This window comes from Geotrypetes seraphini, chromosome 4 (genome assembly GCF_902459505.1).
Source record: "Geotrypetes seraphini chromosome 4, aGeoSer1.1, whole genome shotgun sequence".
Taxonomy (NCBI): domain Eukaryota; kingdom Metazoa; phylum Chordata; class Amphibia; order Gymnophiona; family Dermophiidae; genus Geotrypetes; species Geotrypetes seraphini.
Window position 1 is genome coordinate 263,983,115 of NC_047087.1, and position 15,361 is coordinate 263,998,475.

Consider the following 15,361-nt stretch of genomic DNA (forward strand, 5'->3'; position numbering starts at 1 on the left):
GAGGGGGGGAATAGAGATACTGGTTAGGAGGGTAGTTGGGAAAAGAAAGAGAGAGATGGTGGACCCTGGGGTGGTGGGGAAGGAGGGAGAGATGCTGGATGAAAGGGTAGTTAAGAAAAGGTGAATCTGTGGAGGGAGACGAAAAAAAGGAAAGATGCCACACATCCAGGGGAGAGAAGGGGAGGACAGAGATGGCAGATGGATGGTTAGCATGCAGAAAGAAGGAAGAAGGAGACCTTGACAAGCAAGTTATCAGAAGACAACCAGAGCCTTGGACCAACAAGATTTGAAAAATAACCAGACAACAAAAGGTAGAAAAACTAATTTTATTTTCTGTTTTGTGATTACAATATGTCAGATTTGAAATGTGTATCCTGCCAGAGCTTGTGTTAGACCGCAAACGTGAGCTAGGATTTAACAGAGAGAGGAAAAGTCCTTTTTGTTTCTTTATTTTATTTACACCACAGCACCAGTGTGGTTAGGAGAAGCCAAAGGGGGGTGAAAAAGCTATAAAATAAACCCACCAGGATGTTTGAAAAAAACACCCAATTGGGCATTAAAATCGAATCGATAAACCAATTCAATAGGCTGAATCGAAAATTTTTTTCCTGAATCTGGCAGCACTAGTTTGTGATACTGTCGTAGACTTTAGGACCTGGAATTGGAGAGAGATGGCATCCTCAGTACTTTATAATGCAAGTGAAACGAGGATTTGGTCAGACTTTTGAAGGGTCTGCAGAAGAAAAATATTGTATAGGCAGGGGACATGAGACAGCAGGAAATGGGAACTTTTCTTCCTTCTATTTTTGTGAATGGCAAGGATGTCAGAGAATTCAGTTAAAATATGTGCTTTATAAGAAAATATAATGTGTTTTATAAAGTTTATAAGCATTGCTGGCCTACCCGGTGATATGTTCCTAATGGTGGTGGTGGTGGCAGCGTGTCAATGTGTTGAGAGGAAGAGGTGGTCTGGGAAATTCTGCTGAGCAAACTTCGGGCCCATTTCCACCCCCTAATTAGTCTACTCCACTCAACTGGTTCACACACTGAGGGGGTCTTTGGGTGTTGTTCCTAGGTAGTTGTTTTGGGATCTCTTCCAGTGGTTTGTCAGTATCTCCTTCTGGTCCAAGGAAGGAAACTTTGTTAACCTTAGCATTGACCTTCAGAATATGTTTGTAACAGCGCTGCTTGTAATGTAATGTAATATATGAGGTTCAATTAAAAAAAATTTTCACTGCCTGTTTCTATTCTGACCATTTATTCCGTTTCATGGTCATTACAAAAAATATTTTTTTACATGGAGGGGGGAGGTGTCAAAAAATGATGGGCCCCGGGTGCCACATACCCTAGGTACGCCACTGGTAAAGGATAAGATCCGGTACAAGCTATTGGTGAATGTCTTACAGAAGTTGGCCCCTAAACACCTGGTCCAGAGCATCTTGCCGTGTGAGCTGGCTCGACTATTCCACTCAGTTGAGCATTGTGATCTGTCTGTACCATCTGTATGGGAGTTAAGACTTTCCTCTTCCAGAAACAATGTTTTTCACTGCATTGGCCCCAGGGAGTGGAACAAACTTCCAGGATACATTCACCAGCAGCAAAATGTTCAGAGCTTTAGGAAACTGCTGAAAAGACATCTGTTCTGTAAAATGAAATATAGGGTCTGAGTTTGGCTGAGAGTGAAGGAGTGATGGCTCGAGTGCTGAGTGCTGGTCATGGAGGCATTCGATGATCTGATTTGTTTTATTTGGTTTATTGATGTCTGTTATTGAGGCATCTTGTATAACTAATGAAATTTTGATGTATGTGTGGGTTTGGACAGTTTTGGCCTTAAATTGAAATTCGTCGTTGATGCGACGTGTATCTTATATGTATTTAGATTTGATATGTAAGTATGTAATTTGTATAGTGCGTCTCTGAAGAGTTTTGTACGATAAATGTAAATCTTTTATTTTGTATGTTAATTTGTAACTCGCCCTGGATAAGGGCGGATGAGAAATAAACAATTGTACAGAACATTGTTTCTTTTTATAGTTTAATAAAATAAGTTCAGTATAAAATCATAACTATTCGAGGCTTGTTCAGATGGGATCAGACGGTTTGCGGGTGCCAAGCTCATGGGGTTAGGGACTGAGCTCACGGGGACGGGGTGGAGATGGGTAAAAATTTTCCCTGTGTCTTTCTCTACATCCAGTCTCTATCAAAGCAGGTACTAAAAGTCACTTTTAAAGGTGCTCAAGAAATTTCAATACTAGCCACAAAATCTTGAGATAATTGTCTTCATCTTCTCTTGATAACCCGTGTGCTCAGTTTTTGCTAAACTGAGTACGTGTGGAAGACGGCGCTCTTCCGCACATGTTCACATGAAGACAGAAACCAAGCATGCATTGTGGGGGAAGACCCAGCATGGAGCTGACAGCTTCTGCCCCTCTTCAAACCTCTTATTTCAGAGGGGAGGGAGCAGGCTCTGTGTCCACTTGTCTCTATGCTTCTGGTGCTGTGCCAGTTGGAAGACAGAATGGAAAGGCACTAAACATGTCATGGCAGGTAGAGAGGAGTGCTGGATACCATGGAGGTGTGTTAGAGGAGACTAAGGAGAAAGATTCAGTTAGGGAAGGCTGCTGGATGCCATGGGAAGGGCAACACTGGGATGGTCGTGTAACCTGCTACTTCCTCAAAGTGTAATTCTCAACAATGTAGTCGTTTTGGTCAAGGGTTCAATTATGTTTTCTTTAAGGAAGTAACAGATTTACATTTTAAAATAAAATTCACCCAAATATACAAAAACACAGGTGAAATAAAATAAATGTTAAAAGAATAGTTTATTTGTTATCAATACTTGTTCAAAATTTTTCTCGCTGATTTCCACAGACAGAATTTTTCAGCAGCATAACAGGTGAGTATCCAGTCCTTTAATTTTTCCATTGGGATCCATTGGGTACCTTTCTTCCTCTCCTGGCCAGTAACAGCTTCCTCCACGATACCTACTCCCTAGCTAAAAAAACAAAGGAAGAAAACCATATATCCCTATTTGGTAGGAAAAAAACAAACATTGTGGCCACTAGCTACCCAAATAAATCAAAGAATAATTGAAATTTCCCTATTCCAAATACCACCCATTTTCTATTGAACCAAGATTTAATTAAAAATCAATACAATTCCTTTACAAGATCTATAAATAGCCAATACCCAATAAATATCCAATTTATCTTTTAAAACCCAATTTTATAGAGACGACATATAACAGACACCTGTCTGCCAACAAACCAACTCAACTCTCCTCAACTGCTCTCCTAGGCAGTTTTAGAACTCCCCCAGCACTGCTCACTTCCTGGAGAGAGCTGTGCTATCCAAAATTCTAAATGTGACACGTACAGCTCAAAATTCTTAAACCTATAGGAATATATATTTTTTTATTTTATTTATAACATTGGTTACAGTAGGTAAGAGAAAGGGAGATGTTGGAGCTGGGGCAGAGCATGGGTGGGGTTGGGGGTGGAGCTTGGCACCCCTAAACAAAAAGACATTCCACTTTCCCTGCCTCTGGTTATATATTGCATTGAAAGTCGGCATTCTTTTGATGTTTTAAGGTGTTCGGTGATTGATTTGATTCTAACTTAGGTAATATAAAGAAATAAAACAAAGGAAATAAGGTGATAACTTTTTTTATTTTATGACTAGTGTTTAAGCCTGTTATATTAACGGGTGCTAGTAAAGCCTCCTTCCCTCACATGTCCCCTATTTTCAGCCCCAGCTCCAAACCCATTTTTGCCCCCTTCTCCCATCTTTTCCCTTTCAGCCCCAGCTCCCTTTTCTCACCAGCAGCATTTCCCTCCCCCTCCATTTCCCTGTGCAGCAGCATTTCCCTCCCCCACCCCACTTCCCTGTGCAGCAGCACCTCTGCAAGTCACCAGCTTCACTTGGAGAAACTGTTGCCACAGTTCCTCCTCATGCACATCCCTGCCCCTTCTCACCTACTCCCCCAATCTGTACTCATCTTAAAACCCCTTGCCTAAATCCTTCCCAGACATTATCTGCAAAGATCTCTTGCCCCTCTTCTCTGCACCCAGTGTTCACCTGAAAACCGTTCTTTAGCCCTTTTTCTCTATCCCAGCCCCTCCTCTCCGTGTAACCTTTGATCGAACCCCTCCTCCTTAACCCATTAACTTGGAGAGTATACTACCGTAACCCCTCCTCTTCTGACTCTTGTGCACTAACCTGAAAAAGCCCTCTCCTACCACAGCCCTTCACACCTCCTGTGCTCACCTAGAGAAGCCCTTGCCGCAGCTCTGGCACATATACAGTTTGCCCACGGAAAACAAAACCCAAAAAAAGAATGAAGCTGAGTTGCCATGGTGAGGGGCAGAGGCCGGAGGCAGGCAGGAAGGAGGAGACTGACAGTTGAGGCTCGGGAAGGCGACGGCAGGACTCTGCGTTCACTCCCTCCGCTGCCATCCATGTCTCCTTGCAGCCCAATGGCGTCTCGCGAGCTGGACTGCAACATGGTACGGTGCAGGCCATTTACGGCTGTTGTGTGGTGACGTAGTAAGCACACATGCGCACTCTTGCCAGCCACAGCCCGACAGATAGGGGATCAGGGAATACGGGGTAAGAGTACGCATGTGCGCTTAGCATTTTATTATAGTAGATGATCTTTCGAAGGTAACCCTTCAGATCTGAAAAAACAAATGTTGACAAATATCAGTATATATAAGGAAAATATGAAAGCATTTCAGGGATAGGAATATAGAGGGGTGGGAGGGTGGACAGGAGACAGAAAGGTGGCAGAGCAGTTTTAAATGTCTTTATAGTGGGAAAGAAAGCCCAGATTTCTTAAGTTCTGTCTGGTAGGTGTCAAAATACTTTATCATTTTTATTTCAAAAGTATTACATTCTTGGGTTGTCTTAAAGTTCAATGAAACAAATGCAATTTTATCTCCTTCTGCAGAGGAGGGAGATTACCAGCATACAGAAAAATATGGTGGACAGAAAGACCTTACTCAGTATGAGAAGCTTATCAAACATCTTAAACTGTGTAAATGAGTAAGCCCTCAGTTCATAATAAGTCATTAAAAAAACTCCACCAAATCATATGTCAAAAGTCAAATCTCTCATCCCATGGGACCGTGAGGGCAATTGGCTCTCTCCTGCGGTCTGTGGCAAACCCTGGAAATTCAGTGCTGGCCCCATATTCAGCAACAAACATTGAATTTCTGGTCTATATTTGGCCAGCCAAGACAAAGCTGGCTATGCCAATGTTCAACAGCTGGCTGGCTAAGTCTTAGCAGAAAAAGATAGACCAGCCTTTTAGGTGGGTCTATCTGGCTGTCAAACTTAGCCAATTATACCACAATGTAAAAGTTAAGTATATTTACAAGCTTTTTGAAAGTTAATAAAAAATAACTTTAACTATTTAAACAAATTTGAATCTTTTAAATGATGCACTTTAAAATCTGAACCAGTGAGGAACGTACACATCAAGCTTAAGGCTATGAGCCAAATTAGCCTGGAATATTGGACATGAATGGTTATGTCATGTGACATAGGCAGTCACTGGCCAATCTGCTGAGCCAAGTATTCAGTAGGAGATAGCCAGCTAATTTGACCAGCCAGGAGGTGTTCCTGTCTGGCCAAATAGCGCTGAATATCAACCAGATTGGACATATATATTGCAACAATTTTGAAATACATGTGTTTGATTTATTGTGTTGCTGCCTCAATATATTATGTGCAAAACTTGCCCAATATGAAGAAATTGCCACCAAGAGAACCCAACAAGAAGAAATGGATAGAAATCTTAGATTCCCAAGGTGTGAATCAGGTCCCTGTTAAATATGTATTATTATGTTGAGTAAAAACTAGTTTAATTACCACACATGGTGATGCAATAAACAAGTAAAGTGCTTAAATGATCTGAATTCTGTTTCAATAGGGGAATAGTAAAAAGAAATAGCGCATTCTAATTTCTAATAATTATGCACTGATTTTCCATAATACCTAGTCCTTTAAAGTCAACTAGTGTTTCTCACTACAACAGCTTGACCTTCCCTTCTGTTAATTAGAACTCTGCAAAGCCATCAACTTTATACCGCTTCATAGTTTTTTTTTATATACTTTCCAAACTTCAAAATCAGCTGTCAGTGTAAATGCTGAATATTAATTTTAGTGTCCCCATTCTGTCCAATTGACTTTTTTTTTTTCATATTTGAATACTATTTTTTTTTCTTTTCTAGTTTGTTTCATTCCAAAGATATGACAGTTTTCATTATCTTGCATAAATATACACATTTCAAGCAATGGAGCAAATAGGGATTTTTTTTTTCCTGACAGCGTGGTATTATCTCTATGAACCATGGTTCACGTGGTTGAAACGATGTAAGCTAGCTTGTACCTCTTGTGCTTTTATCATGTGGCTCACACCCTTCAATGCAGCCACTGTGCAGTTTCATCATGACCTGCTGAAATTGAAAATGTAACCTTCCCAAAATAACAAATGGGGGATTCTTTGAGCTGACATTTTGTACAGGAATGGCTCTCTGAATATGTGACCTAAAACGAAGGGAAAAAAATCTGAGCTACCAGCTTCCTATATCACTAGTGTGTCTGTGTGTACACGACACACAACCAATTAAATCCCTAATGATGCTAGTCTCATAAATCTATAGGACACATGAAACACATGAACTATAGGGATAATACAACTGTACTACAATGTTATTCGAGTTACCAGTTTAATCTTCTTTTCTGTCTTTGCCGGAACATAATGAAGCATAATAGGACATGAAAGTAGTATAGATGTTCTCACAGGAGCAATTAGATTGAGAATGTACCTTGGAGCAGTCCCTACCGACCTCGGAGGTTATAAATGAACTATATAAGCACCACAGTAGCTGTGTTAAAATATGACTCCCATTACTACTTTAACCTCTGTTATGTACCTTTTATTTTTTGTAATGCACAAACTGCAAAAGAAACAACAAAGCTTATTGCAAAGGAGAAATTACATTTATACAATTTCAGTTGAGTACAAAAGATGTTATAAACCAGCGTCTCTCAAACTATGTGCCATGGTGTGTCCCAAAGAGATTCCGGGTGTGCCACAAGATATTCCAGAATTTTACTTTATTTAAAAAAATTTTCTTCATAAATATACACTAGAATAGATGACATGTATGTCGCGTATGCAAGAGTATGTCAATGTTATGAGTGTCTACATGTGTGTAAGGATACAACTAAATCAATAAAAAGAGAATGACTGCAGAGGGTGGATGATGAAATGCATGTTTGCTTGTCAACTATCGAGCTGCATTTTTAGTTAATTTGCACTCAAAAACAAGCACATCCGAAACGTATTGCTTCGATTAGCAATTCTATTCTATCTACTTTAGTTTCACCATTGTTACAATTACCCAAGCATAGCTTAAAGAATTGTAAATAAATAACTTTCAAATTTAAGGGTCCTTTTACTAAGGCGTGTTAGCCATTTTAGCGTGCAGACTGAACAGTGATCCCAACTTCCTCAGCACAGTGATCACTGGGTTTATAGGTATGACCTAGAAACCAAGATGATGTCATCACAATGGAAGCATTCAATATCCCAGAGGTCAAAAAAAGCAAGGCAGGTCCGCAGCAATGTCAATCAAAGTTATGCTTTCCGTCTTCTTTGACTGACTCCAGTGGTGTGGTTCATCACGAGTAAGTACCACAGGGCGCATCATCACCAAGGGATACTAACAAGAGTTTCTGTATCACCTTCGTAATGCTGTGAGATGCAAATAGTGGGCATTGGCAGCTCCATCATGATAACGCACCTGCCCATTCTTCACATTTGATACAGAGTTTCCTGGCCAAACACAACACACCTGTGATTCCTCAGGCTCCCTACTTTCCCAACATAGCTCGGTGTGACTTCTGGCTTTTCCCCAAGCTGAAAATGCTCCTGAAAGGGACCAGATTTCAGTCAAGAGAAGACATCATGCAGAATGCGTGGACCAGTTGCGAGCAATCTCAAAAGAGGTGTTAAAGCGCTGCTTCTGACAGTGGCAGAACCGTTGGAAGAAGTGTGTGGCAGCCCAAGGGGACTACTTTGAAGGAGATTAGTATAAGATTGTTGCATCTGAATACGAGCATTTTTTATGAATAAAGGTCTGATACTTTTTGAACAGCCCTCGTATATACCACTAAGTTAAAAACAAAAGAACAAAAAGATGTTGAGTTCATTTGTCAAACATGTGCTGCAGTTGCTGATCTCCAAGGAGTATGTTACTTGGTTTTTTGCCAGGTACTTGTGACTTGGCTTGGCCTCCATGAAGATGGCATACTGGGCTAGGTGGACCATTGGTCTGACCCAGTAAGGCTGTTATGTTTTTAAATCTACAAAATCCTGAATGGTGGAGAATGGGTACAAGTGGATCAATTTTTTTTTACCATATCAAGATTTACAAAGACTAGGGGATACTTGATGAAGTTACAGAGTAATACTTTTAAAACCAATAGGAGAAAATATTTTTTTCACTCGGAGAATAGTTAAACTCTGAAATGCGTTGCCAGAGGATGTGGAAGAATGGTTAATGTAGCTAGTTTTTAAAAAAAGGTTTGGACAAGTTTGTAGAGGAAAAGTCCATAGTCTGCTGTTGAGATGGACATGGGGGAAGCCACTGCTTGCCCTGGATCAGTATCAGGAATGCTGCTACTATTTCTCAGAAATCCTTGATGATTGGTCTATGCTGTATTGAATTCTGATACTCTCCACTGAGATGCAGTTCCTTGTTTCCAATACCTTTTCTGTGAAGATATATTTTCTTAAATTACACTTGAATTTGCCTCTTTTTATCAATACCCTATGACCCTTAGTTCCAGAGCCTCCTTTCCATTAGAAATGGACTCTCCTATATTCATACTTAGGAGATATCTCTAGATAAACATCTCTATCATATCTCATCTTTCCTGTCTCTCTTTCAAGGTATGCATGTTTCGGGGGTTTTTTAAGTCTGTCCCCATAGGCTTTATTGGAAACAAGGAACTACATCTCAGTGGAGAGTATCATAATTCAACACAGCATAGAACAAAAATCAAGGATCACTGAGGAAGAGGGGATTATAAAGACTGGGCTGTTGGTTTAGATAATTTAGTTTATTGATTCTTGATTTACTACTGTTTGGAAAATACCAACATGGCAGTTAAAATACAAATCTAACAAGGAAAGGTTAAAGGAATGTGACTTGTATACCACTTTTTCTGTGTGGTTTATACATTTTAGATAGATACTTATTTTGTACCTGGAACAATGAAGTATTAAGGGCCGGATTCTGTAATTGGCACCCAAGTCAGCAGCCACCTTAAAAGCGGCCTCCAGTCGCCTGTCAATCATTCCAGGGTGCCAGTTACGTAATTGCACCTAGTCAGTCAAGATAGGCAGCTGAAATGTAGGCCAAGATAAACCCTGACCTACATTTCAGCCACCTATCGCAGCAGGGAAATTCTCCCATCCCCCATCAGCTGAGTGGAAGGGATTCCCCAAAGCCATGATTCTGTAACCAGTGCTCAATTCAGATTGCCTTTGAGGGCACCGGTTACAGAATCGCGGCACTGGGGAGTCCCTGTGCTCATCTGATGGATGAGGAGGGGGGGAATTCCCTGTCGCAATCAGCTGCAACAGGGAACCCCTAAAACCCACCACAAGTTAGCTGGCAGGAAGGATGCCCACGCCTTCCTGTGGGCACCCCCGCAACATCCCCAGCAGGAGGGATGCCTAATTCTTTTTTGCTGCACCCCCTTCCCCTACAACATTCCCAGTAGGAAGGATGCTCACTCCCTCCTGCCGGCACCCCCATAGGAGTGGCCTTAGGGATCTGGCCAATCAGAGTCTTAGTCTGTTCCTACCAGATTGCACTGGGAAGGAGGCCCAAGACTCCGGTTGGTCATGGTGCCTAAAGCCCCTCCTATAGGAGGAACCTTAGGCCCTCCCCGGTGCATCCCAGAATGCACCAGGAAGGGCAAGGCCTCCTATGTTAAAGGAATGGGGGGAGTCCAGGTGGGCCTTAGGGGTTGGGGGTTCAGGGGGTGCTGGTAGGAGGGATTGGGCATCCCTCCTGCTGAGGATAATGCGGGGAGGGGGTAGCAGCAGGAGGGATTTGGCAGGAGGGATGTTGCAGGAGGGTGCTGGCCGGAAGAAGTGGGCATCCTTCCTGCCGGCTGACTTGAGGTGGATTTAGGGGTTCCCTGCCGCAGCTGCTTAGCTGATCTGGCAGGGGAATTCCCCCTCCCTCTCCCCCTCCCCCATCAGCTGACCAGCAGGGACACCCCAGAGCTGAAATTCTGTAACCGCCACCCTTGAAGGCAATCTGACTTGAGCGCTTGTTAAAGAATTGCGACTTTGGGGAGTCCCTGCCCTTCAGCTGATGGAGGAGGGGGAGGGGAATTCCCCTGTTGCGATCAGCTGCTGCGGTCTAGCGGCAAAGATAGATGGCTGAAATGTAAGCCAAGGTTTTCCAGGCCTGCATTTCAGCAGCCTATCTTGGTGTGAATTGTGACTGGGTAGCCACTTTAGCCCACCTAACGCCACTTCCGGTGTTGGCCATGCATACTTTGATGTTCCACAGCCTAAAGTGGCCACGATTCTAGTGGCCATTTCAGTTGCCTTTTATTTATTTCTGACTACATTTTTCAGTTACTTAGGCATCGACAGGGCACCTACCGACGCCTAGTTTAGGTGCTAAGTGACTTGCCCAGAGTCACAAGGAGCTGCAGTGGGAATTGAACTTACAACCTCAGAGTACTGATGCAGCTGCTCTAGCCACTAGGCTATTCCAAGGGGTCTTGAGGAACCTTGAGGAACAGAAAGATTCTTAATAGATATGAATTGTATCATTTGGAGGGGAAACAAAAGGAAGAAAATCCTCTAGAGGGGGGTGGACCTTTGGAAGGATCTGATGCTTAGAGAATGGAATGGAACATTTTGTATTTTGAGCTGGGTTAGGGGGTTCCTCTGGGCTAATCTTGCTTAGGCTGATTAATACAAAGGAATATCGGCATCAAACCTTATATGAAAATTATGTATTAAAAAGAGCTGTGCTAACTCTAATGAGGCCCTTAGAACATAAGAATTGCCACTGCTAGGTCAGACCAGTGGTCCATCGTGCCCAGCAGTCCACTCACACGGCAGCCTCCAGGGCAAAGACCAGTGCTCTAAATGAGTCCAGCCTTACCTGTGTACGTTCCAGTTTAGCAGGAACTTGTCCAACTTTGTCTTGAATCCCTGTAGGGTATTTTCCCGTATAACAGACTCCGGAAGAGCGTTCCAGTTTTCTACCACTCTCTGGGTGAAGAAGAACTTCCTTATATTTGTACGGAATCTATCCCCTTTCAACTTTAGAGAGAGCCCTCTCATTCTCCCTACTTGGAGAAGGTGAACAATCTGTCTTTATCTGCTAAGTCTATTCCCTTCAGTATTTTGAATGTTTCATTCATGTCCTCTCTGTCTCCGCTTTTCAAGGAAGAAGAGGCCCAGTTTCTCTAATCTCTCACTCATATTCAGTGTATTTATATTTAATGACATTTATATCCCATATTTGCCTTTTACAGTTCAATGTGGCTTACAGTTTATAATAATTTTTTAAAATATTATTTTATGGTCTGATAGACTAGATAGAGGTATTAACCAGAGACATTTAACATGAGTTGGTACATAGGCCCCTAGCTGGTTTTAGAAAAAATATACAGTATGTATATTTTGGAGGGGGGAAAAAAGAGACACAAACTTGAGATAATTTTACTGTAGAAATGTTTATCATGGGACTTTTCTGATGGCACATTTAGGTCACGATACAATTTATTTTACTTTACTGCAGAACTAGCAACAGTCGCACATTTGTTTAGCCTTAAGTCACACAGATAATTTTAGACTCAAAGGCCTCTAGTTTCCTTTTCAGCCTAACTATCTATGCAACTGTAACTGTTGCCTTCCATGCCTCTCCGTGCAAAATACAGTATTTTTCGCTCCATAAGATGCACCTGACCATAAGATGCACCCTAAATTTAGAAGAGGAAAACAAGAAAAAAAACATTCTGAACCAAATTCTCCCTGAACCCTGTCCCCCCTCCCTGCCAGGCTCTGTACCCTGTCCCCCTCTGGTGGGCTAGTGGTAGGACAGGGCACAGGGCAGACAGGCCTAGTGGCTGGCAGGCAGGGGCAGGCAGGGCTAGTGGCTGGCAGGCAGGGCCCCCCACCCTGAGGCAAGCAAGCAGGCAGGCAGTCCCCCCTGTACCTTTTTTAAAATTCTGCCGTCCAGCGCTGTATGGTAGGAGCTTTCATAGCTCCTGCCCTTCCCTCCGTTGAATCCCAAACTCTCATGGCAGCATCAGAGGCGAGCACTTTTTAAAATGCTGCTGTCTAGTGCAGTACGGCAGGAGCTTTCAGCACTCCTGCCCTTCCCTCAGCTGACTCCAAAACTCTTGCGGCAGCATCAGAGCGGAGCATAAGGCAGGAGTGAGCTTTTTCCTGCCTGGTCCCACTCCACTCCATGAATGGCTGCCTTCAGTCCCACGAGAACTGGTGGCAGCCATTCGCGGAGCGGGACCAGGCAGGAGCGCGAAAAGCTTGCACCTATCTCGTGCACCGCTCTGACGCTGCTGCAAGAGTTTTGGAATCAGCTGAGGGATGGGCAGGAGTGCTGAGAGCTCCTGCCATACAGCGCTGGACGGCCAGATTTTGTAAAAGGTACGGGGATACAAGGGGGTATTCACTCCATAAGACGCACCCTTATTTCCTCCCACTTTTTTTGGGGGAAAAAGTGTGTCTTATGGAGCGAAAAATATGGTAACTTCAGTAATGTGAAGCTGTTGAGTGTGTTAGCTAAAGCTCAAGATTCATTTAGGTGCTTTAATACTAAGAACTGTTTTGTATACTATACATTTTCTACAAATCATTTGTTCTGTCAAGTGGATTTTATGTCTAATTAATGTTATTTTGTTTCTTTGTCAGATGCCTCAGAATATTCCTGTTCTTCCTCATTCAACATCACTCACCACTTCAAGTAATAATGAGCATAGTACTTCACCAGCCAGGGGTATAATCATTTTGAAATGACTGATTAGCTCTCTCCACATGGCCTGTCTGTTGGTGTCAGCCATCCTTTTTCTGACCCAAAGCCAGGGTGGTGTTCTTGAACGCCGTCATCTGGACAATGGAGCACTTCTGGAGACCCTTAAGTCTGAAGTAGGGTTATTAAGCAATAAAAGTGAACATTATTCAGCACAGGTAAGACCTCCAGGAACCAGTCGACAAATACCTCAAACAATCATCATAGGAGTGCGAAAAGGAGGAACCAGAGCATTACTGGAGATGCTGGATATTCATCCGCATATTGTGGTAGCAGCAACCGAAGTCCATTTCTTTGACTGGGATGAGAATTATGTAAAGGGGATAGACTGGTACCGGAGTCTAATGCCATTTTCATATGAAAATCAAATTACTATTGAAAAAACACCAGGCTATTTTACCTCACCACAGGTCCCAGAAAGGATTCATGACATGAATAGCTCTATCAAATTGCTTCTTATTCTAAGGGACCCAACTGAGAGAGTTATATCTGATTATACCCAAGTATATTACAATAGACTTGAAAGCCACAAACCTGTTCAACATTTTGAAGATATAGTTATTAAAAATGGAGCCTTAAACGCAAAATATAAGGCTATTCAGAGAAGTCTGTACGATATACATATGGAAAGATGGCTTAAGCATTTTAATTTGAATCAAATCCATATAGTAGATGGTAACACTTTAATAAAGGATCCTCTTCCTGAATTACAGAAAGTGGAAAAATTTCTTAATCTGCCACCAAGAATTCTGCCTTCAAATTTTTATTTCAACCAGACGAAGGGATTTTACTGCATTCGGAGCGACGGTCGAGAGAGATGTTTGCACGAATCTAAGGGACGTCCACATCCAGTTGTAAACACCACCGTTCTAGACCAGCTTCGTTGCCACTTCAGAGAGCACAACGAAAGATTTTACAGCATGGTTAATCATTCTTTTCATTGGCATTGAAATGCTTTTCCAGCCACGATATATCTTCATCGGTCCTAAAATAAACTGCATTCCCTAAAAAATTCCAAGCTGTGAAATTCATCCAAGTGAAAACTGTGTCACTTACACTGATGACTTTAAAGAGATTATTACTTGAAAGACACAGACTGGGGGCTTTGTCTCAGTATGTTCCAGATGCATTTCTGATAACGATACAATAACTCTTAATATAGAAATACAGATCAGTGTATATATAAGTATGTATGTATAGATAGAAACATGCACACACACACAAATATATATGTGGATAAAAAAATTTCTTTTAATTGACTATTTTTTGCAAGTTTCAAAATAGAATTTTTTCTGATAACACTTTTAAACTATGTAAAACTGTGCATAGCAGAAATGTTATTATGATAATTGGAATGTCATTTTGTTTTGCAGTATTTTTATATCTGTGACATGGTACTGTAATTGAACTGATTCCCAAAACATCTTTAGAATAGGGCATAAAATAGAAATCATAGATCCTATAAACAAATCTGACCTCTACGGTATTAATACTAAAATATATGTTTTTGTAACATAATGGATACTAAAACACGGAATTCGTGGGCCTTTAGGCTCAAAAATGCTTTAATTAGTTGGTGATTCAAGCTAGCCCACCTTTGTTGAACATAACAAAAATGTTTCTTATACAGGACTCTTATCTACTAAAATATGAATGTTGACAGAGTTGACTGTGTAGATAAATGCTAGAAATATTTTGGTTTTGTAGAACTAACAAAAAGGTCATAATATCCAGAAGCTCTAGGGCAGGGGTGTCAAAGTCCCTCCTCGAGGGCTGCAATCCAGTGGGGTTTTCAGGATTTCCCCAATGAATATGTATGAGATCTATTTGCATGCACTGCTTTCATTGTATGCTAATAGATCTCATGCAGATTCATTGGGGGAATCCTGAAAACCCAACTGGATTGTGGCCCTCGAGGAGGGACTTTGACTCCCCTTCTCTAGGGCTCATTTTCAAAGTACTTAGAGACTTACAAAGACTAAGGCCGGCTTTTATCAAGCTGCGCTAGAGGTTTTTAGCGTGGGCTGGCACAGTAAATGCTCAGACACTCGTAGAATTGCTGTGTGTATCGGAGCACTTAACTCACCGTCCTGTGCTAAAAACCTCTAGCGCAGCTTGATAAGAGAGGGTTAAGTACTTTGAAAATATGTGTCTGGCAGATTCACTTGAAAAACTACAAAAAAAGCTGTTGACTTTCTGTACTGTAAAGTATAAAATATTAATTTTCCACTGATATAAGAAATAATCATAAATAGTACTAT

The 15,361-nt window shown here is 41.7% G+C and overlaps 1 protein-coding gene across 1 annotated transcript in view; it reads left to right on the plus strand.

Annotated features, from left to right (window-relative positions):
- The window catches only part of LOC117358775 (heparan sulfate glucosamine 3-O-sulfotransferase 1-like), a 159,595-nt gene extending 145,236 nt beyond the window's left edge, over window positions 1-14,359 (plus strand). The window contains exon 2 of the mRNA XM_033940418.1: window positions 12,983-14,359. Within this exon, the coding sequence (XP_033796309.1) occupies window positions 13,106-14,050 (945 nt within the window). The 5' untranslated portion in view covers window positions 12,983-13,105 and the 3' untranslated portion in view covers window positions 14,051-14,359. The remainder of the gene's footprint in view (window positions 1-12,982) is intronic.
- The last annotated feature ends 1,002 nt before the right edge of the window (window positions 14,360-15,361 follow it).